The following is a 23,347-nucleotide window of genomic DNA, read 5'->3' as shown; positions in this document are numbered from 1 at the left end:
ATGCCAGTTTAGGCATCTAATATACTTTAAAATGGCATTCATGGTAACTAGGGATGTGAATCGTGTCCTCGATCGTCTTAACGATCGATTTCGGCTGGGAGGGGGAGGGAATCGTATTGTTGCCGTTTGGGGGGGTAAAATATCGTGAAAAATCGTGAAAAATCGTTAAAAAATCGAAAAAATCGAAAAAACCGGCACATTAAAACCCCCTAAAACCCACCCCCGACCCTTTAAATTAAATCCCCCACCCTCCCGAACCCCCCCCCAAATAACTTAAATAACCTGCGGGTCCAGCGGCGGTCCGGAACGGCAGCGGTCCGGAACGGGCTCCTGCTCCTGCATCTTGTCGTCTTCGGCCGGCGCCATTTTCCAAAATGGCGCCGAAAAATGGCGGCGGCCATAGACGAAAAAGATTGGACGGCAGGAGGTCCTTCCGGACCCCCGCTGGACTTTTGGCAAGTCTCGTGGGGGTCAGGAGGCCCCCCACAAGCTGGCCAAAAGTTCCTGGAGGTCCAGCGGGGGTCAGGGAGCGATTTCCCGCCGCGAATCGTTTTCGTACGGAAAATGGCGCCGGCAGGAGATCGACTGCAGGAGGTCGTTCAGCGAGGCGCCGGAACCCTCGCTGAACGACCTCCTGCAGTCGATCTCCTGCCGGCGCCATTTTCCGTACGAAAACGATTCGCGGCGGGAAATCGCTCCCTGACCCCCGCTGGACCTCCAGGAACTTTTGGCCAGCTTGTGGGGGGCCTCCTGACCCCCACGAGACTTGCCAAAAGTCCAGCGGGGTCCGGAAGGACCTCCTGCCGTCCAATCTTTTTCGTCTATGGCCGCCGCCATTTTTCGGCGCCATTTTGGAAAATGGCGCCGGCCGAAGACGACAAGATGCAGGAGCAGGAGCCCGTTCCGGACCGCTGCCGTTCCGGACCGCCGCTGGACCCGCAGGTTATTTAAGTTATTTGGGGGGGGTTCGGGAGGGTGGGGGATTTAATTTAAAGGGTCGGGGGTGGGTTTTAGGGGGTTTTAGTGTGCCGGCTCACGATTCTAACGATTTATAACGATAAATCGTTAGAATCTGTATTGTATTGTGTTCCATAACGGTTTAAGACGATATTAAAATTATCGGACGATAATTTTAATCGTCCTAAACGATTCACATCCCTAATGGTAACACATGCACTTGCATTGCCATTAAAGCAAAACAAATCCCTTAGTGCACAAAAATTGTAATGAGCTACATACATGCAAATGCATGCAAAGCAGCTGATTTTATATAGAATGGCTTACCATTTTTATCATTTTATAGTGTTAATGGATGTACCCAGTGCTTATCACAAAGCATGCTAAATCATGTAACTTGCAATTACCCTCCAAAACTTAACTGTACCTTCTCCCTGACCCGACCCTACTGACCCAGTAGAGCTGTCAATGGCCTGGATTATACCCATCCTCCCAGTGCAAACAGGGTCCTCTGCTGCTGAATCCCCTAGCCCTTGGTAAAACAAGCTGACTGCTGAGGGCCTTCTGATATCCTTGCAGCTGGAGACAATTTATTGTGAGATCCTTCAAGGGGCTCCGAGCGGTAGTGACCTTTAACACCCCCACCCCCCCCCCACCCCCATGATCATTCAAGAGATTTAGATCCCCGATGAACCTCCAAGATCTTGGATGGTGTTTTGAGCCCAAAAGCCCTTCCAGCTTCTAACATTGCTCTGACAGCAATACTAATAAAGGTGAATTTTAAAAGAGTTGTGTGCATAAAAATGAGCACATGCACGCACAAATAGTGCATATTCTTGCAAGTGCTAATGCAGGCTGAAGAATCAGAGGTCTTGATGATATAGAGATAGAATGGGCATGTTATAAAATTGGGGGTCGGTGCACACTAGTGCACCTCGCGTGCGCAACGCCCACTGCCTTTCCCCGTACCCTTCCCCCTAACCTAACCTTCCCACCCCTTCCCCTAACCTTTCCCCCCCTTGCCCTACTCTAACCTCCCCCCCCAAAAAAAATTCTTGCTATACCTTTTGTGCCTGCCTGGAGGCAGGTTGCGCGCGCCAGCAGCCTACCGACATGCGATCCTCCGACACAGCAGCAAATGCCGCTGTGCCGGAGGCCTCTGGCCCTGCCCCATCCCCGGACCACCCCACCCCTTTAGTAAAGCCCCGGGAGACGCATCCCGGGGCTTTATGCGCATCGCCGGGCCTTTATATAATAGGCCCGGCGCGTGTAGGCCTTTGAAAATCCAGCCCAGGGGGCGGGAAGGGGTAGGAAGGGTAGATTAAGGGGTAAGGAATTTCCCTCCCAGGCCGTCCCTAAATTGGAGGGAACGGGGGAAGACCGTGGGCCTCAGCGTGCGCAAGTTGCACTAATGTACCCCCTTGCGTGCGCTGATCCCCAATTTTATAATATGTGCACGCATGTTATGAAATCGGGTGTCCATGTGTGCGTGCCAGGTACTGCGCGCACATGGATGCGCTCGTGCAACCTTTTCAAATCTACACCTATATGAAAAGTAGAAGTTGGTGCCGAATCAGAATATCATGACTAGATGAATTCTGATAGCCTTTATATCAGCTTCTTGCCATATCTAGATCTTGCATTGTTATTTGAATGAAAGCAGCTTTTAACACGTGACTAGAGATGTGCAAATGGATTCAATATAGATTTGTTGAACAATTTGATGAATCAGTACACATTTCAAATAATTGTTTCAGCAAACATAACACAGGTACTCGGGACCAGTCGTTCAGGCACTCACTCAACATTACCCCTTATTACCTTTACAAATTGGACGCTACAACTGATTGGATAACAAATAAGGCCGCAGTTTATTAAACCTAACCCGAGCCAAACTTAACATTGTTCCAAAATAACTCCCCCGCCTCCACCTCCTCTGCCGCATGTCCTTCTTCACTTACCATCGCGGCCCAATGGCAAGCAGCTTGGAGCTCCGCCCCCCCCTTCACCTACCCCGCCACGTCGTCGGCGAGGGTAGGCTTGCGGCCTGAGCATCGGCCCCCTCTTGCTCTTTAGGCCTTCTCGTGCAGCAGCCCCAAGCTGCACGAGCATTACCCCCCCCCCTCCAACGTGCCCTTCCCAATTCCACATAATACACAACTAAATAGGGCTCGGGTTTCCGCCACCAACAAGGCAACTTAAATGCCCTTGCTCCCCCACTGCGGCCAAACTTACAGTTGCAACTTAAGCCCTTCTTCCAAGGCATTGTTGAACAAATCCATTCCGATGTCCGACAGGTGCACGCCATCACCCAGGAAGTACCCCTCCAAAACCTCCCACGACCAATCGTGTCTGATCCAAAACCCACCTTCCCGCACCAACCATTTGCCGATTTGGCGATTCAATTTTTTAACACCATGGCGCCATATGGGCTCCTCCCGGTGACGAAGGCGAATGATGATGTCAGACCATCCCAATTTCGTGGTGGGTAAGCGATTCAGTAGAAACGCCAGGTCTTTGCGAATAATTTTAATGAACTCCCGACAGGTGAGGTGACCAATGTCATTCCCGCCCAGATGAAGGACAATGAATCTGGGGAGACCAAAGGCCTCCACCTTGCCTTGCAAGAAGTCACATAAGCCGCCCCATTTCATTCCCCCTTTGCCCATCCAGCGCACGACGCCCTCAGTTGCAGCCACGTGCAAATTCTCTCCGTAAGGGCGCTTCCGAGCGCGACGTTGAGCCCGATGAACAAAAGAGTGGCCCACGATCCAAGCACAATCTCTTGGCGATACCAGCCTGGGCAGATCTGAAAGATAAAACACAGCCATTAGCGCTCGGTCCCGCCAACCCCCTGTACCCCGGCCCTGCCCTCCAGGCGACGCCCCACACTGCCCTTACCGCCGTACATATCCGCGGTACACGTTCGACTTCCATCTACCCAAAGCCTGAAGACGGTCCGCAGGCCAACCCAGTTCAGCTGCCGCCGTGGCAGCCCCGATGCGGAAAGAATGCGGAGTGTACAGTCCCGCGTTCCACCCCAGTGACGTTACCACTTTGCGCAGTACGGCCGCGAACTGAAACCGCGTCAACGGGGCCCCGTCCGCATGCACCAAGAAATACCGTCCCGAGTGAGGCCTCACGGCCACGTACCGCAACGCCATCCGAACCGGGCACGCCAGGTCGTGTGAGGCGCGCCGTAACGAAATCCACGCGCCGGCGCCCCTCTGATCCGTCTTGGATCGCCGAATACGCAGCGTTACCTCGTGGTCGTATAAGTAGACATCTCCAACCAAGAGACCCCCTACGCCCCCACCCCTATTCGACTCCGCCACGAGCTCCCCCAGTCGAAACGCAGCAAAGAAAGCCCACGCGAAGGCCACCCGGAACAAGGCCAACTCCAATGCCGAATGACAAATTCCCTGTAAGGCCGCGGAAATCCGCAGCAGATCAGGGAACCGGATAGGCCGGCGCCGATCCAGCCGGCCACCTGTGCCCCGGCTCCAGCCTGCCAACAGCTTCCGCACCAAAAAACTACACAATGGGCTAGCAAACCCTTCCAGTTTATGGAAGAAAGCGAAACCAGCCAACTGGCTCCGGACCAAGGCGACCGAAAACCCCGCCCGTTTCGCCCACAAAACAAACCGAACGACATCGCCCTCGGGCACTTCCCCCCCGTGCCACCCAGAAGAGAACAGAAAACCAGCCACAGATCGTCTGCCGGAGAGGTAGGACTTCCATGTAGCCGGAGCCACGGAGTGCTGAATCAGGTCCCACGTCATGGGGTGCCGAGCTTCCAGAGGCCGACGGGTACCCTGTCCCCGGTCCTGCGGGCGTGTGGAGCTGCAGCTCGGAAGACGTCCCACTTAAAATGAGAGAGAGCGTCAGCAATAATGTTCAGAGCACCAGGAACATGACGCGCCTTAATGGTAACATTCCATTGGAGACATAACATCACCAATTCCCGCACCAAAACCGAGACCAGCGGGCACTTCGCCACCAGTTTGTTAACCACCTGAACAACTCCCAAATTATCACACCACCACACGACTCGTTTGTTAGCTAAGTCCTCGCCCCACAGGGTCAGCGCTACTAGAATGGGGAAAAGTTCCAGGAAAGTAATATTCAAGACCGTGCCGGCCGTAATCCAACTGTCCGGCCAACGCTCGGCACACCATTTGCCCCGAAAATACAGGCCCAAACCCGACGCCCCCGCCACATCCGAGTAAAGTTCAAGGTCAGCATTCGACACCTCAGGGTCCTGCATGATGCAAACCCCATTGAAGGATACCAGAAACACGGCCCAGATAGCCAACTCGTCCCGAACCGCCTTGGTAACCCGAATAAAATGATGGGCCGCCTTGACTCCTGCCGTCCGCGCCGAAAGGCGGCGAATAAAAGCCCTACCGATCGGTATGACCCTACACGCAAAATTAAGGGAACCAATTAAGGCTTGCATCTGTTTCAGCGTTACCTTCTCCGCCCCTTTGACAAGCGCAATCAAACCTTGAAGCTGGACGAGCTTATCAACCGGCAACCGGCAAGTCATGGCCACAGAATCCAACTCTATACCAAGGAAGGTCAATTTGGTAACCGGGCCCTCCGTCTTGTCTGGAGCGATGGGGACACCAAGACGCTCGGCTGTGCAAAGGAAGCCATCCAATTGTCGGCGGCACGTATTGTCATCTCCCGGCCCTACAAACAGAAAGTCGTCCAAATAATGCACGGACGCCTCGCAAGCGTTATGCTGGTTCGTCGCCCAATGAATTAATGAACTAAAAGCCTCGAATAACGCACAGGAGACTGCGCAACCCATGGGCAGACAGCGATCTACAAAATAGTGACCCTCAAAGGAAAAACCAAGCAGCGGAAAACAGCTCGGGCGAATGGGGAGCAAACGAAAAGCGGACTCGATGTCCGCTTTAGCCAAAAGGGCACCCGGACCGGCAGCGCGGACCAAAGCAACGGCATCATCAAAAGAAGCATAGGTGACCGCACAGGCCTCCGTGGGAATAAAATCATTGACAGAAGAACCAGTCGGAGAGGACAAATTAAGGATGAGTCGGAATTTACCCGGAACCTTTTTGGGAATGACCGCCAGGGGCGAAAGATGCATCGCCTCAAATGGCTGCTGCAAAAAGGGGCCGGCAATTCTGCCCAACGCAAGCTCATCCGCCAACTTGGCCCGGGCCACCACGGCCAACCGGGAGGCCGATCGAGAATTCCTCGCCCTCCCCTCAGAACCTGGACCCGTGTAAGGAATGTGAAAACCGCAACTAAAACCATCAGCTAACAGGTTCGCCGCCCGGCGATCCGGGTAACACTGTAAAGTCGCCACCAACTCGTCCAGGATTATTGGAGAATCGGCTTTGGAATGAAGGGACCAATCATTTAGCTCCTTTACTGGCCCCAACACTCTGTCCTTGGGGGCATCGAAGGGCGGAATGAGCTCCCCCGCACGTGGCGCACGCATGTCGAAATTTACAGTCGGGGAACAAGCAGGTAAGCTTGTTGAACCTCCAACAAATGTCGGTCCCGCTCCCTGCACTCTTAACTCCAGCCTCAGATTGGCGCCCCGCTCCGGAACGAAAGGACTGCACCGCAAGGACTCCAGCGGAATCCGCGCGCGATGGGGCCCCCCCGCCACCGCCTCCCACACGCAAGCCACCCCGGTTGGACACGACCCCTTTATTGGTCATTTGCGTGAGCCATAAGTGAATGTCCTGGGACCCCCAGGACATGAACCTATTACCCGCCATTTTATCACGAAACTTCTCATCATAGTTGAGCCATGCCCAACCATCATAGTCCTTAAAGGCACCAAGGATACTATCCGCATAGGATAATAAAGAACCATACTGAGAAGCGTCAAAATGGCTAACCACACTAGCCAGGCGTAAGAAACCACGCACCCAATTAACAATGTTCTTAGCAATGCGAGGACCAGAACCGCGCCGTCTAGTACGCTTCTTAGCTTTCCTGGAGCCCTTCTTCCCTCCCCGGCGGCCCTCAAGTAACTTGAAAATGTTAACAAATTTACGTTTCTGTATGCGTTTAACCAACCGCCGTGGCACCTCTTCCCATAATTCGGTCAAGGAAGCCAAGGCGGGATGGCCCACATCGGATTTCGGACCCTCATCCACAGCTAAACACGTACGCTCCACGCCCTCGCTGGAGCCTGTATCCGAGGTGGAAGACGAAGAACTGGACAACGCCCGGGATCTCTTGGCCCGTGCAGTGACCCCCAAACCCCCAGGGTCGGCGCGGGACTTACCTGCTGCCGCCGCGGCTCCGACGCTATCGCTGCCCGGCAAGCCTGGGGTCGGAGCTCCTGTGGGCGCAGACCAGACTCTGCGTTCGGGGTCCGGGAGGACAGCTGCAGCGTGGTCCCTCCAGGCCTCTCGCTGGGACGGGCCCGGTCGCTCCTCGTCTGCAAACACTCGCCGACCACCAGCCACCGAGCCTAAGTCACGGGGGGCGTGGCTCCTATCCACCACCGAGGAACCACCCGCCACCTCGATAGGCGGAAAAAGTAGGCCATCCGAGGGGGGGGGGGGGGGGGCCGGGCCAGGCTGCCAGGCCCCGAAACCAATGCTGTCCCGAGCCGAAGCCTCGGCTATGGGGAAGAAACCGTAACCGGCCTTGGCCATGCGCTCCAAAAAAGCTGACACAACAGCAGCCTCGTGGGGAGCACAGGGGGCCTCGCGGGGGGCACCGGGGGCTGCCGGGAAGGGAGGGCGAAAAGGGGGTGCCATGAAAGTATTAGGAATAGGCACGCTGGGGGCCTGCACCCGGGCAGGGGCACCGCGGGCCCGTCCAGCCCTGGCCTTAGCATGCACGCGCCCGACCTGTTTCCTACCGGCAGGGCACACTGTTAAAATAGCCGGACGGCGCGGCTGTGGGGGCCTCGAGGGGCTGGGAGTGCGCCGGCCACGGACCACGTGGGGGCTGGATGGGCAACGGCCGCGCGAGCCAGCACGCCCCCGGGGCCCATGGTGGCGCGGGGAACACGGGGGGGGAGAGACACGTGCGACCGGGAGACGAACGGCATCAGATGAGGCAAAGGGGAAGGGAGCTGGGGCGGGAAATGCACGCCGAGCAGCAGGGCTCGGAGGATCATGCAGAGGGCGGCCCAGGAAGGTAAAAGCCGAAACAGGCCCAGCCGTGCCTGGAGACGGGGCTGCTAAGGCAACCGGCGGTAAGGAGGGTAAGGGGGTAGGAGGAGGGGGGGGGACATCAGCCTCGGGACCACTCTCACCGGAGTCGGATAAATACGGCAGGAGGGAGGCAATGGGAGGGGGGGCCGACAAAGGGGGGGTGGAAGAGCTCCGTCCGCCCGTACTTACGGCGCTGGGAGGCTGGCTCGGCATGGCGGCTGAAGCTCGTGCCGTCCTGGACCTCGCCGGCGGGCGGGCTCGCGATACCGGGGGGGCCCATCCGCGTTCCGTGGTTTAGCCCGCCGCATCTTAGCCGATCAAACCGCGAGCTAGGCAGCAAAAGACAGAGAGGATTCGGCACGGCAAGCAGGGGAAGCAAAATCACCTCCTCTTGCTTGGCTGCCGGATCCCTCAATGACCGATCAAAGCTTACCCAGCTCCTTCCTTCTAACTTTTGCCCAATGGCAGCGCAGCAATTCAAATTGCCACGCTGCCATTGGTTCCTTGTTACTCCCTCCCCTGCTTGCCCCCGCCCCCCCCCCCCCTTCTATCCCGGCTGCCTTTCCTCCCGCCCGATCCCGCGTTACTATCGGCGACACCGGGACAAGCCCGGTTCGCCTCCTTTTATTGAAGACATACAATACACATTCAAATACACTGATTTGGGATTTTTCCAAACTGGTGGATTCATTTAAATAAATAAATAAATAAATAAATAAGTAAATAAATAGAACTTTGTCTAAAAGAATTTTTTCAACAAACCTGCTGGTAAAAATTTGACAGGTGTCCTAAGTAGATATGGAGATATGTCTTTGAATTGTTTACATAAGACCATCTAGTCCTAATAACGAATATGAGAAAGAAAGCTATGCAGTGGCAATGGCATTTTTGGCAAGGGTGACCACAGCAATTATGGTCTCTGGTTCATTGGATCCCACCCATAACATTTTTCAAGTTTGGTATTATTATTTAATTCAGTCATTATATATTATTACATTCATTTCTTGGATTTGACATTTGCCTAAAGAGTTTTAAGTGGGATTTCATAACTAGTCTTGAAATACCGGTCTTTTATCTCTCTGTTAAATTAAATATTTTTAAAAGCCATTTTAACGAATAAGGAAAAACTGCAATTGTACAAATGTACCTGTCCTCTCTGGAACTTTACTGGCAGGTCCGATTTATGTAAAAGTCTCATCCCAGAGTCTCCTCTCTCCCCGTGGATACATATATAAATTGAAGAGTCTGTCTCTGCTTGCTCCAAGTGTCCCGTATAGACATAGGCCTGATACCTTACAACTGCAGTAACAAATCAATATCAGAAAAGGAAATATGAACTCATTTTATTCATGAACTGATGTTGTTAGATTAGAACATATCCTGTGTCTTGCTATGACAGATATCCATTTCTATGAGGTATATTTCTTGTTTTGCAATTTTTGCTTCCTACGTCTTTAAAAGCTCAGAATTATATAGAAACAACAGTACAGAGTAGAAGAGAGATCTTTTGGGCCCATTCAATAAAGTCTGCGGGAGAGCCGGCGCTCTGAGACAAGCGCCCACTCTCCCGACACGTGCCCAGGCACCTCTCCTGGGCGCGCCATTCTTTATTTAAATTAGGGCCCGTGCTAATAAGGAGGCGCTAGGGACACTAGCGCATCCCTAGCACCTCCTTATTAGCGGAAGCGGCGGCTGTCAGCGGGTCTGACTGTAGACGCTTAATTTTACCAGCGTCGGTTCTCAAACCCGCTGACAGCCACGGGTTTGGAAAATGGACGCCAGCAAAGTTGAGCATCCGTTTTCCAACCCGCGGGCTGCGGGCAGATTTTTTTTTTTAATTTTTGGGGGCCTCTGATTTAATATCAGAAAAGCAGTTTTTTCTGCTTTTTCTGTACAGTTGCCCGGTGCTGTCTGAAATTAACGCCTGCCTTTGGGTTGGCTGCACATTTTACTTTCTGTATTGAAGGTGCTAATAGGCTCATCAACAATCATGTGATGAGCGCTATTAGTTTCGGGGGGGGGGGGGGGGGGGGTCGCGCGTTTTCCACGCACTATTACCCCTTACAGTATAAGGGGAATAATAGCACTTCAAAGACACGCGGCTAAATGGAGTGCTCAGCCGAGTGCACCATTTTGTATCAGCCTGAATTGAGACTTCCAGGAACAATTCTAGGAGTTTTCTGGTTTATCAGTTTTTGCAAACTATTACATTTTCTTTCTACAGTAATCTGGAAATGCAAAGAAACTCCATAAAAATAAAAGGAAATGCAGAGAAATCTCTACCCACATATCCATAATCACAAATCATAGTGCAAAATGTATAAATACAAAGAAAATATAAGTATGATAGACCATAAACCAGGTGTGCAATAAATGGAAAGCCAAAAACTCAAATTAAAAAAAAAAAGAAATATAGATGTAGGAATAATATGCACAAAATCAAATGAGAAATAAAATGCAACAGAAAGGAGTAAAACAGAAATTTAGTGCAAGCATAATTTCAATGTACACCATAAAAAAGCAGACAATAGTAAGACAGATGTAGCATAAAGCAGAATTTAAAAAAAAAACAAAAAACAACCAACAAATAGAAATCATACTTAGAACTGCTTCTGATTAATTGGTATTCAGTATTCAGCTATCTCAACTCTACCCCAGAACACCCGCAAAATGCCTACCATTTATCAAATAAATTTTAATCAAATAACAACTTATCCAGATAACATTATCTCTTTCACAGACATTTGGAAACCATATTACTTGACTATTATGGTATGAGATGCATGTTTGGATCTTAATGGCCACAGAGATTGATATTAACTCTGTGGCCATTAAGTCCAAACATGCATCTCATACCATAATAGTCAAGTAATATGGTTTCCAAATGTCTGTGAAAGAGATAATGTTATCTGGATAAGTTGTTATTTGATTAAAATTTATTTGATAAATGGTAGGCATTTTGCGGGTGTTCTGGGGTAGAGTTGAGATAGCTGAATACTACTCTGAGCTACCTTGGTAGCTTATGCTTCCAGAGTTGTTATCTCACCAATGCTAGAGGCTGCCAGGATCAATACGAAAGTACCGCAGTCCTGGCTGCAGTAAAGGGTTTGGGAATCTGCAATTGGGGAGAGAGGGTTAGGGTTGATCTTAGGGGGAGGGAGTATGTGGAGGAGCTTAAGGTAAGTCTTTTTCTGACCAATTGCAGAGGAGTGTGGGGGAGGGGCAATAATCGATCCCATCCCCCTTAACCTTTATGTCAATCTCTTGAAGGGCTTGGGTCAACAAGCCCCATTTTTGTGGCACTCGGGGATCAAGGAATAAAGCCACCAGGCCAACAAGGCTGTTTTTTTAAAAGCCAGATCGCCAGTTAACCAGCTATATCCTTTTGAATATAGCTGTCTCAGTTTAAAGTTATCCACGAACACATTCCCAGATAACTCTGAATTCTAATCAGGGATATTCAATCATAGCCGATTAGGTTTCAAAGTTATCTAGTTAGTGTACCCAGAAAACTATATTTGAGATTATTCAATAAGACATTTATCAAGCTTAATATCCCTGATAACTAATCCAGTTAAAGTTAGCTGGATAAGTTATCTGTTTTTGGGTTGTTTGAATATTGGCCTCAGAGTAACTTCCCCACTGAATGCATGAAATATTAAACTGTAATGGGGATAAAGGGGAGCCTTGTGGAAACTCACAGCAAAAATTCATAGGTATTGTCTTGCTACCCCTTACACTTGTAGATGCTGATTTCTCAGACAGGAATGAAGCAATCCATTGTACCACCCATCCCTCCAAATCCAACAATCTATATCTATCTAAAAGGATAGAGTGATCTACCAAATCAAACACTGAAGTCAGGTCCTGCAGCACAAATAGGAACTTTGTGCCTCCTATCTATCCTATACAAGACATCATCATTGATGGCTTTTGGTCACTATTCTCTCTACATGTTTTGTCTTCAAAGGAAAGCAGAGTTGCTTACCTATAACATATGTTCTCCCAGGACAGCAGGATGTAGTCCTCACATGTGGGTGATGTAACTGGATGGAGCCCTATCACAGAAAACTTTTCTGTCAAAGTTTTAGAACTTTTGACTGGCACACTGAGCATGGCCAGCATGCCATAATCCCTGTAGCCACAGGGATCTCCCTTCAGTCTCATTTGTAGCAAAAGGTGCAAGCGAAAAAATAAAATATTTTAGGACTCAACTCCGCGGGGTGATGGGTGGGTTTCGTGAGGACTACATCCTGCTGTCCTGGGAGAACACCTGTTACAGGTAAGCAACTCTGCTTTCTCCCAAGACAAGCAGGATGGTAGTCCTCACATGTGGGTGATTAGCAAGCTACAGGCTGACTCATATTTGTTTTGGACCAACAGCGTACAACTTGTGTAACAGGCACAACAATGGTGTACTGTTGGGAAAAATGAGGTAGCCTGAAACTCACAGTGGATGGATGTGGAAGGAGTTGGGATTATACTGGAAATAAGTTCTTCAAGACGGATTGGCCAAAGGCAGAGTCTTGACGTCCTTCCTTGTCCAGGCAGTAATGTGCTGCAAATGTATGAAGAGAGCTCCATGTTGCAGCTTTACAGATCTCGACAATCGGTACTGAACGATGGTATGCTACTGATGTTGCCATGGTTCTCACTGAATGCACCTTCACTCATCCTTGGAGAGGAAGGCCTGCTTTCTCATAGCAGAATTCAATACAGTCTGCTAGCCAGTTGGAGAGAGTTTGTTTGCCCACTGCAACTCCCAGTTTGTTTTGTCAAAAGAAACAAAGAGTTAGGTGGAATTCCTATGGACTGCAGTGTGGTCTAGGTAAAATGCAAGTTACATTTACAGTCCAAGGTGTGTAGAACCCTCTCGCCTTGGTGAGAATGAGGCCTTAGGAAAAATGTGGGCAAGACTATAGACTGATTCAAGTGGAAGTCAGTAACTACCTTGGGAAGGAATTTAGGGTGAGTACGGAAGACTACTCGGTCGTGTAGGAACCTTGTATAGGGTGAGTATGTGACAAGTGCTTGTAACTCACTAACCCTTTGAGCAGATGTAATGGCTATTAGGAAGAGAACTTTCCATGAAAGAAATTTAACATCGCAGGAGTGCAAAGGCTCAAATGGGGAGCGCATGAGCCTTGTAAGTACTACATTCAGGTCCCACTCAATGACTGGTGGCCGTAGAGGGGGGCTTGAGTTTTAGTAGGCCCCTCATAAACCTACCCACAAGGGGTTGCGCTGTTACCAGGGCATCCCCAACTCCCTTGAGTTACGCTGAGATGGCACTTAGGTGTACCCTCGCTGAAGAAGTCTGGAGACCAGAGTCTGAAAGGTGCCAGAGATAGTCTAATAGAGACAGAGTGGGGCAGGAAAAGGGGTCAATATCCTTGTGCGTGCACCATATGGTAAACCTATTCCACTTAGAACAATAAGATTTTCATGTGGAAGGCTTTCATGAGGCTACAAGCACGTGGGAGACATCAGTTGAAAGATTGAGCAGTTGCAGATCAAGCTTTCAACATCCAGGCTGTGAGGGAAAGGGTCTGAAAGTTCAGATGGCATAACATGCCTTGGTTCTGAGTTATGAGAGTGAACGCTGTGCCCAGGCAAATGGGTTGTCTGATCGAGAGGTCGAGAAGCATGGAAAACCATACTTGTCGAGGCCAATACGGGGCTATGAGTATCATTGACCCTTTGTCCTGTTGTAGCTACACTAGAGTTTTGGCTTTCAGCAGTATTGGGGGATACATGTATAGGAGGCCCGTATTCCAGGGGTGAGCGAAGGCCAGGTGTCCCAAGAGTAGGCATCACAAAACTAGGTGTCTCAACTTAATCACACAACAAACATACGCCCAGTTTGTGCACACATGATAAGCATGTATCCAAACCGGGTACCACTTTAACATGGATGTCCAAGCCAATGCCCACCTTATCACCAAAACCTGGATGCACAACCTGGACACACAGCTAGATGCACAAGTTGAACTGATGTCCTGTAGAAGGCAGCTGAACGTGCAGGCAAAAGCGAATGAAAACACTGCCGTGGCCTACTACATGATGCAGTGAAAAATGCCTCAGAGTGGGGCCTAGCCAAAAGAGCCTGCTAAACCCACCAGGCTGTCCCATCCCTGTTCCCTCAGGGTGGGACAAATGTTAGAATGGTGCACCGAGCAAAGAGTTTGGGGAAGGGGAAGCCCTTAAAAAACCCTCTTTCTTTGCCTCTGTAAATTTTTTTAAACTACCTGAGCTTAGCCTTTTCCAGCTGAGGACAGAGACCGTCTCCAGCTGTTGGGGCAGAGGGCATATGTTGTTACCTCCATGCTCAGCTTCCCGCACCTGCTACCTTTTGGCTGTACAATCAACTAAGTCCACACCAGTTGAAAAAACAGCTACCGGACCAAGGTACTCATCTGAGGGACCATGGAAATCACCTCAGGAATTCTCAACTGGGGGGGGGACGGGACCATCTAGTATCACCACAGGAGAGTGGGGTGATCAATTTTCCTTTTATTTCTCCTTCTAAAATCAGAAGCAATCCCCAGTATAGAGATGCATGCCCTCCATTTGCTGGAGACAGAGAATAATATCTGGCTGATGTCACTACAGGAGTATATAGACTGTGACATCAGCTTTTTTCTGTCTCCATCTGTTGGTAGAGGTGCATAACCCACTGGTCCTGAATCCATCTGTCTACATGCTAGGAGATGAGAAGTTTTTAAAAACTGGAGTGATAATGGAAACATAAAAGTAAGGTGGGGGGGGGGACAAAACCCTCCTCTAGAGAACCATTTAGGCCCCTCAAAAGATGTCTAAGATTCTCACAAGTCTAATCGCACACCGGAGCAATTATTGCACTCAGCAAATATAATGAATAAATTATAAGTGCAAACAAATCCTTTCTGGTCAGAGTTCACATATATCATCTTTATTTTCAGTGTGGCTACTCCTCTTAATGAAGCACAATGTTATGTAGATTTGCTACATAACATTGTGCAATTCTCGCAAGATTCTCACAAGACCAGAAGGACAGGGATCAAATTAACAGTAAGTAGCTCTTGTACTTGACGGAATGATTGTAAACTCTGAAAAAACAAATATTTAGTCTTCCAATTGCTGTTCACTATTATTCTCAGCTGACGTTGCCAAATGTTTACAAAATTATTAACTTTTGATAGAAAGTACAAGACAAAGCTGCCACTATTGGGTCAGGCCAAGTCATCTCCACCCTTTCTCAGCAACCTATTTACTGATGAGAACATCTCCTTTCAGATGTTCCCTGCAGATTCCAATGACAAAATATTCCTCTTGGCTTTAATACTCTGAGCATAAAATAATCACTAGGGGTGCCACTGTTTCTTACTAGCTGGATCACAGTTCTTCACCCAATTCCTCTCCAGACATAAAACTGTTCTCTTTGGGGGTAACTTTCAAAAGGTTTTACCCACATAAAACAGTTTTACACATGAAAATGCAACTTACCCATGTAAGTGGGCTTTTGAAAATTGCTACAGTATATGACATTGAATTGTCAATAGGTTATACACGATGCAAGTGCACTTTACATGCATAATTGGGCTTTTGAAAATTGCTATGATAGTATGTTACATTTACATGTGTAACTCCTTTAAAAATCACTCCCTAAGTTTTCTATCTTTAAACCACTTACGAATCTACAACTCTTTTCATTTCCTAGGGAATCTCTAATTTGCGCTTTTCTATTTTCTTCTTTTCCTCATTAGGCCCTGCTTTTCAATTTTTATAGGATGTCTTTTTGGCTTTAATCACCTCTTATACTGCACCATTTAGGCATGCCAGAGATCATCTGATTTTCATTTCAACCTTTTTTTCACATGCCAAATACAGGAAGACTATGATAAAATGAGGAAATTAGTTTGAAGTAAACTACAAGGAGCAGTTGTGATTTGTGAGGATTAGAATTCTGCATGACACATGGAACTGTATAAAAATACCATCTTGGAAGCCCAGATAATGTTAAATGCCTCACCAATAGATTTATTTTTGTCCTTCAGTGATTAAGCCAAATTTGATTGTGTTATGATCACTATTGCCAAATGGATCCTTCATCATTTCCTCTCACACCATGTTCTGCATTCTACTGAGAGCCAGATCTAAAGTAACTCCTCTCAACAGTTCTAGGACATGCAGCTCCATGAAACAGTCATTTATGGCATCTAAAAACATTTCCTTCCTAGCATGCTCTGGGGAGACATTCACCCAATCAATACTGGGGTAACTGAACTCTCTCATTATAATTGTGTTTCAATTTTTAGTAGTCTAATCTAATCTCTGTTAGCATTTCACAGTCTGCTTCTCCATCCAGGTCAGGTAGACAGTAACATATCTCTGCTGCTATACTTTTCTCCATCATGCTTGGAATTTATATCCATAGAGAAAGACATTTATGAGAAGGAGCACCATTGGTCAAGATTTCAACCCTTGATGAGTTGTACTACTGTTCACAAATTTCAAACGTGCAAATTCAATCCGTTACCATGTGTCCAATACATGTGCCCATATTCTCTGTGACAGAGTTACAGAAAAGGCTGTATTACTATCTAAGCATTGTATTTTAACATTAGCATAAAAAAGTTTTAATTGTTTCGGAATTGCTCCCATAGACATGAGAATAGGACCATGTCAGCACTCTGGTCCAGACTTTCACTAGTCCGTAGCAGAAGTAAATCTATTCAGGTTTGGGGGAAATAAATTGTACTCATGAATTGGTGAATAGATGTTTGTAAATGCGTGGGCAAGTAGGAAGGATGATATTATAAAAACATCTCCAGAGGCTCCTCTTCTCACATGAATCCTATTAATATTTGACTTTTTTGCCAATTGCAATTTGATTTTTTTCTACTACTATTCTACTATTTCTACTATTCGTCAGCGAGAGACCCAAAATAAATTTGGTCAACTAAGCATGAAGTTATTTGTATTCCAATTTTCCAGATCTCATCAATTTGATCTTGAGTTGCAGTGTACTAAAACCCACCCCATCTGAAAAAAATCAAACTGTGCTTCAACATTGCAGCCCAAGAAAGTGATCTTTTTCCCTTCTTCTTTTAATACCTACTTGGGTACATGGGATTTCCATCTTTTATCACTGGAAGTTCACAAACAATACTGCCATTTCCACGGCTTCTTGATAACCATCTGTTCACTTCAAAGTTCAACTTCATTCTGCTTTTTAATTTCTGCAATGTCACCTGGGAAACAAAAATTAACAACATATTTTGTTTGTACTGTACTAATAATGAGCACATATTTTAAAGCAGCATTGCCCCCCCCAAAAAAATATATATATATTTAGTAAAAAAAAAAAAAAAAAGAAATGGCTTAAACAATTTCATGCTCTGTAAAGTACTACAAGCACAATAATATGCAAAAACACCTGAAAGTCCTAACAGAATTTGATAACATATTTCTTAACAAAACATTTTTTATTATAATAACCAGCTAATAAACTGATTTTTTAATCAATTCAAAGCTATAAAAACCATACAGTGGTAACCATCCCTAGCAGTGCATGCCCTTCAAGGTGTCCAAAACTGCCCATATACATGTATACATTCATTCAAATCATTCATACCAATGAGCTCAACTCAATCATCACTCTCACATACTTACATTATACTAAAAACCCAATTATAACTATAAGGTTAAATTATCCACATTATTACATATGAAACACATTTCACGAATACTTGATACATTTTGGTGACACAAATGCATACAAAGTTTTTCCAATTATTATGATGCCCAATTAGAGCCATACTGAGGTGTAATTTATTACCAATCCTTCAAATACAGTCTCATTAAATCCTGTTGGAAGCCATACTGAAACACGATTTATAAGTAATCCCTGTAATATAGTCTTATTCAGTCCCAACAAAGGCCTTCATTTCACCCATATGTGGGCTTCATCAGGGGATGTTTAAATTTAAAGTTGACACAGTAGACGATTGAATGCAAACATTACACATATGTTTCATTGGATCTTTCCATGGCAACATTCATATTCACATTAGTCTAGCAGTTACACTTGCATGCTCAAAGCTCGAAGGCAGGGTTGGGAGGTATCTTTGTTTTGCTTTATACATTTTGTTAGAGTATATCACCTGCACATAATACTTACTCTCTGAATTGCATGTTGATGCAGGTGGAAATGGAGGGCTGTATATCTTACACACCTCCATCAACATGTACTTCAAAGAGTAAGGATTAAGTGCAGATGATATATAGTCAACACAGCCACTGGGCTACTATGTAGCAAAGGAGTAGCAGTAAGACTCCTAAGCTGGTATACTAGGCTTGGCAAATAAGTAAAGAGATAATGGCAACATCTCTAAGGTGGTACATCTGGGCATGGCAGGTAGGCAGAGCAGCAGCAAGGCCTTCATGGTGCTTTCAGTCTTCTTGCCACTCACATGGAAATTTTGGAAACCCGAGCAAAGGCAGATTGAAAAAGACCAGCTTTTCTATTAACACTTGCTCCAGCCATAAGCGATGGGAACTCATGATGTCCTCTTCCATTGAGAAGACACTTTCTCTAGCACACTGATTGGTGGGCAGAAAGAAAGCACTGAGCCACCTTGGCTAGGTCTGGCCAGAATGCAAACTTGTGTGCTCAACAGGGGTATGCAGCCAAAAATGTTTTATTTTTTATTTCATTTTTTCCCACTTTTGTTTTTTTCATTTCACTTCATTTATAGTGCATACTAATTTTGAGTAACTACATACTAATGAGTTTAGTGCGCATTAACTGGCATTGATGTGCACTAATTTAAAATTAGTACTCACTAAAAACAAAACAAAAAAACACTGCATATCCCTAGTGCCCAATATGCCAGTGCATCTGTGCCTATGTCTTCTATGGGATCTGTTAGATAGTGTGTCACAGACATTTGTACATGTCTTCTATGGGATCTGTTAGATAGTGTGTCACAGACATTTGTACAAGGGTGTCTCTTGCCAGGTACTTTAGCTAGGTCCTGTGCCAGGAGAGTTGGTTCTTTGTGGGCAATCTAGCTTTGGTGCATTGAGGTGAGGGAACGGGAAGAAGTGCTAGCAGATAGGGTGCTGCTCCTGCTTGCACTAATCTCTGAAGTGGCCACCAATGTTGCTGTTGCCCGTCCATCTTCTCCTGGCTTATCTCTCTCTTAGTTGCACTAGAGTGTTTTGGCCCCCATAAAAATTAAAAAAAATAAAGAAAAGTAAAAAGCTTTACCTCCCCTGCCCTGATGCCTTGAGATCTTGACATCATTGTGGCTGTTGCCACTTTCTCTTGCCCTAGCCCTTCTCTTGGTTTCACTTGGGTATTTTGGTCCCATAAACAAAATCATAAAAAAGGAAAGAAAAGCCTTCTCCTCCTTTGTCTCTTTCTGGATGGTTTGGGATCTTAGAGCCACTGTTCCTGACACTGCCTGCTCTGTTCTTCCTGCCCTGCCACCTTCTTAGTTCAGTGTCTTGCTGTGTTGATCCCACTCTTTTTCTACCTCACTATTCATTCTTTACATTGAGGTGTTGATGCATCTCTTCTTGCTGCCTTGCTTTGCACTCTGAGGCAGATTTTATAAATTTGCGTGAGCGCGTACTTTTGATACGTGCGTAGCCGCGCATATCTTATAAAATCCGGGGTCGGCGCGCGCAAGGGGGTGCACATTTGTGCAACCTGCGCGCGCCGAGCCCGGAGCGAGCTACCTGTTCCCTCCGAGGCCACTCCGAAATCGGAGCGGCCTTGGAGGGAACTTTCTTTCCACCCCCCCCCCCCCGCACCTTCCCCTCCCTTCCCCTACCTAACCCACCCCCCCCCGGCCCTATCTAAACCCCCCCCTACCTTTTGTTGGCAGATTTACGCCTGCTGGAAGCAGGTGTAAATCTGCGTGCGCCAGCGGGCTGCTGGCACGCCATCACACGACCCGGGGGCTGGTCCGGAGGCCTCGACCATGCCCCTGGGCCGGCGCCATGCCCCCGGTCCCGCCCCGAACTTCCCCCTGACCCCGGACATGCCCCCGGACACGCCCCCTCCCTGCCCCTTTTACGAAGCCCCAGGACTTACGCGTGTCCCGGGGCTGTGCGCGCACCGGCGGCCTATGCAAAATAGGCACGCCTGCGCGCGAGGGCCCTGCGTGCGTAAATCCCGCCGGATTTACGCGCGCAGGGCATTTAAAATCCGGCCCTCTGGGTCTTCGGTTTGATATCACTGTGCTTGTTATCTTACTCCTTACTTTATGCATTGGGATGTTAATGTTACTGTTCCTGCTGCTTTTCTCCTCTTACTGTGGTCTTGGGGTGTTCATGCCTCTGTCCATGCTGCTTTGCCCTTCTCACTGTGCCTTGGGGTAAGCCCACTGCTCTTCTCATGGTGCCATTGGATATTCATGTATTTTAACATATTTATATACTGCATAATCAGTACAAGCTATAAAAGTGGTTTACAACAAATCCATAATTTTAAAAAATACAACATACATTAAAACATATAAAACTACCACTGAAAACCTATAAAATAAAACCAACAGCCAAATGAGATTCAATTTTCCATGTCACATGATTTTTCAGAAATTTCTTTTCTTGACGTGTGAGTTTACAAATCTGGAGATGGCAACTTGGAAACTACCTTATTTAAGAAAACAACTGATCACAATACTTTTCTTGAGTATAACATTTTTCATCCTTCTCATTTAAAAGACAGTCTTCCTTACTCGCAACTACTCAGAATTAGAAGGAACTGTACCAACATCACTGAATTCAAGAAGCATTCACGAGACAAGTGCCATCAATTACTGGAATGAGGATATCCTTACAAGTTACTCAAACATTGTTATAAAAGAGCACAGTTTGCTAACAGGGAAGATTTGTTATCAAGAGCCAGATCCAGCAATGACACCGTTGATGTCATCAATTTTGTCACTAGATATACTAATCTGACTCCTGGTCTGATCAAAATCATGAAAACCCATTTTAATATTTTACAACTGCACCCTTATTTCAAAGATTCGTACTTCCTATACACGTTCCAGCAATATCAAAGAAATTGTTAGTCCAGCACTTTTACCAGAAATCAAGCAGAATGCTATCAATCAGGGATGTGCAGAGCAAAATTTTATGTTCATATTTCTTATGTCCGAAAGGGGGTCCCACTTGTGGCCAATATGGACATAAAAAAAATCCAATGAGTTGGGTATATGTACATATGTGCAAAAAAAAAATTTAAACCCCCTCACCCTCCTTAATCCCCCCCCCAGACTTACCACAACTCCCTGGTGATCGAGCGAGGAGTGAGGACGTCATTTCTGCAATCCTTGGCGAGAAGCATGTGACGTCGGCGGCACGTCGAGTGACGCGGCGTCACGTGATTCCCGGCGAGTTCGCGCCGGACGGCTCGTTCGGCCCAAAAAGAACCTTTGGCCAGCTTGGGGGGGCCTCCTGACCCCCTCAAGCTGGCCAAAAGTTCTTTTTGGGCCGAACAAGCCGTCCGGCGCGAACTTGCCGGGAATCACGTGACGTCGGCGTCACGTGATTCCCGGCGAATTCGCGCCGGATGGCTCGTTCGGCCCAAAAAGAACTTTTGGCCAGCTTGGGGGGGCCTCCTGACCCCCCCAAGCTGGCCAAAAGTTCTTTTTGGGCCGAACGAGCCGTCCGGCGCGAACTCGCCGGGAATCACGTGATGCCGGCGTCACTCGACGTGCCGCCGACGTCACATGCTTCTCGCCAAGGATTGCAGAAATGGCGTCCTCACTCCTCGCTCCATCACCAGGGAGTTGTGGTAAGTCGGGGGGGGGGGGGATTAAGGAGGGTGAGGGGGTTTATATTTTTATTTTGGCTCAACAATCGCGATTTCCCACATATCGAACATATCTATGTTCGATATGTGGGAAATCCGATCGTTTATGTCGAATCAATTTTTTAAGTTAAAAAAAAATATGAGTTGCGTTTTACTAATGCGGTCAATCCGAATGCACACCCCTACTATCAATACATTGACAGGTATTAAACTCAAAGGCCTTTACTGCTGTTGCCATTGTTCTTTTTGCCAAACATACTTCAGACTAATATGTTTACAAATCCCATTGATCAACATAAATACTGTTTACAAGAATTTACTACTTGTGCATCAGATTATGTGGTCTATGTTTTAGTATGTTCATGTCCTCATCTATATGATGTGTTCTTGAGTGGGTGAATATTGATGCAAGAGGTGGTGACAGAGGAAAAAGGCTGTTACAACAAGAACTACGCTGGATTTATAGACTGCAGAGTTCTGGACCACAGGGTTTGAATTCTGAGACGGAGTGGTTCCCATTTTTTTAAGATCATTTTATATAAACACACAACAGGTTGTCAGTAGATAGATTAATGGGTACATCAACTGCAAAATGTTTTGAATTACATCATGTGTATGACTATTAAATAGGCGATGGGTTGTATTTTTAATATGCTTTAACTTTGAACGAGATGGTCAGTTTCATTCATAAAATCTGGACTACAATTTGCTTTTGCAATTTCATTGGTCGAGCACAATTATAAATAGAAAGCACATGCGCTGGCATTTTTTGTTTGAGTTGGCAACAGCGGTTCCCCGAGGAAGACGGCTTTCATCGAAATACTGGCAGTGTCGGGCAGACGGCCCCATTTTTCACAGAAGTCGAATTAACACATGGCTATAGCCCATATAAGTGATATCGGACACTGGTGTACAATGCACACTATAGTTCTCCATTGGTAGTTAATGTTTGAGAAGGATAGCCAATTACTGATTTTAAGAGCAGCAACTCTTTCAAATGCTGCTTAAAGCTCTTTCTGCTGCCTCTTCCCAAACTGATATAAAAAACGTTCTACCTGAAGAATGGTGTTTGCAGTATCTAAGGTAAAATGTACTTTATTTTAAATTTAAAAGAAGGTTTAATCCTTCCAGGTGACCAGAGTCGAATCAGTTTTGGGTCCCCAGTGGGGTCAAATGGCAGGATATTACACCTGAGAGGATGACGGAGGTTCAGAGACAGTCCCTGCCCTCTGGGAGGGTGCTGACTAGCTGGGGGTCACCACCAATAATCAGTCTTTCTACTGCTCAAGGTGTGTGTGCATACCTGTGCAAAGCATATCACTCTTGCTAACCTTTAGCAGCTTTAACATTTCATGTGCCTCAGGCCATGCTTAGTAGGCTCTCCAGTACTGTTAAGTATGGCTTTTAGATACACTGTACA

At 47.1% G+C, this 23,347-nt stretch overlaps 1 protein-coding gene across 1 annotated transcript in view; it reads right to left on the bottom strand.

The window, feature by feature from the left end:
- The window catches only part of LOC115085365 (lipoxygenase homology domain-containing protein 1), a 462,471-nt gene that overhangs the window by 123,699 nt on the left and 315,425 nt on the right, over positions 1 to 23,347 (bottom strand). The window contains exons 20-21 of the mRNA XM_029591284.1: positions 17,215 to 17,347; positions 9,262 to 9,413 (exon numbers count right to left, since the gene is read on the bottom strand). Of these exons, the coding sequence (XP_029447144.1) occupies positions 9,262 to 9,413; positions 17,215 to 17,347 (285 nt within the window). The remainder of the gene's footprint in view (positions 1 to 9,261; positions 9,414 to 17,214; positions 17,348 to 23,347) is intronic.

The sequence above is a fragment of the Rhinatrema bivittatum genome, chromosome 2 (genome assembly GCF_901001135.1).
Source record: "Rhinatrema bivittatum chromosome 2, aRhiBiv1.1, whole genome shotgun sequence".
NCBI lineage: Eukaryota > Metazoa > Chordata > Amphibia > Gymnophiona > Rhinatrematidae > Rhinatrema > Rhinatrema bivittatum.
This window is presented reverse-complemented; position numbering and strand designations above follow the sequence as displayed.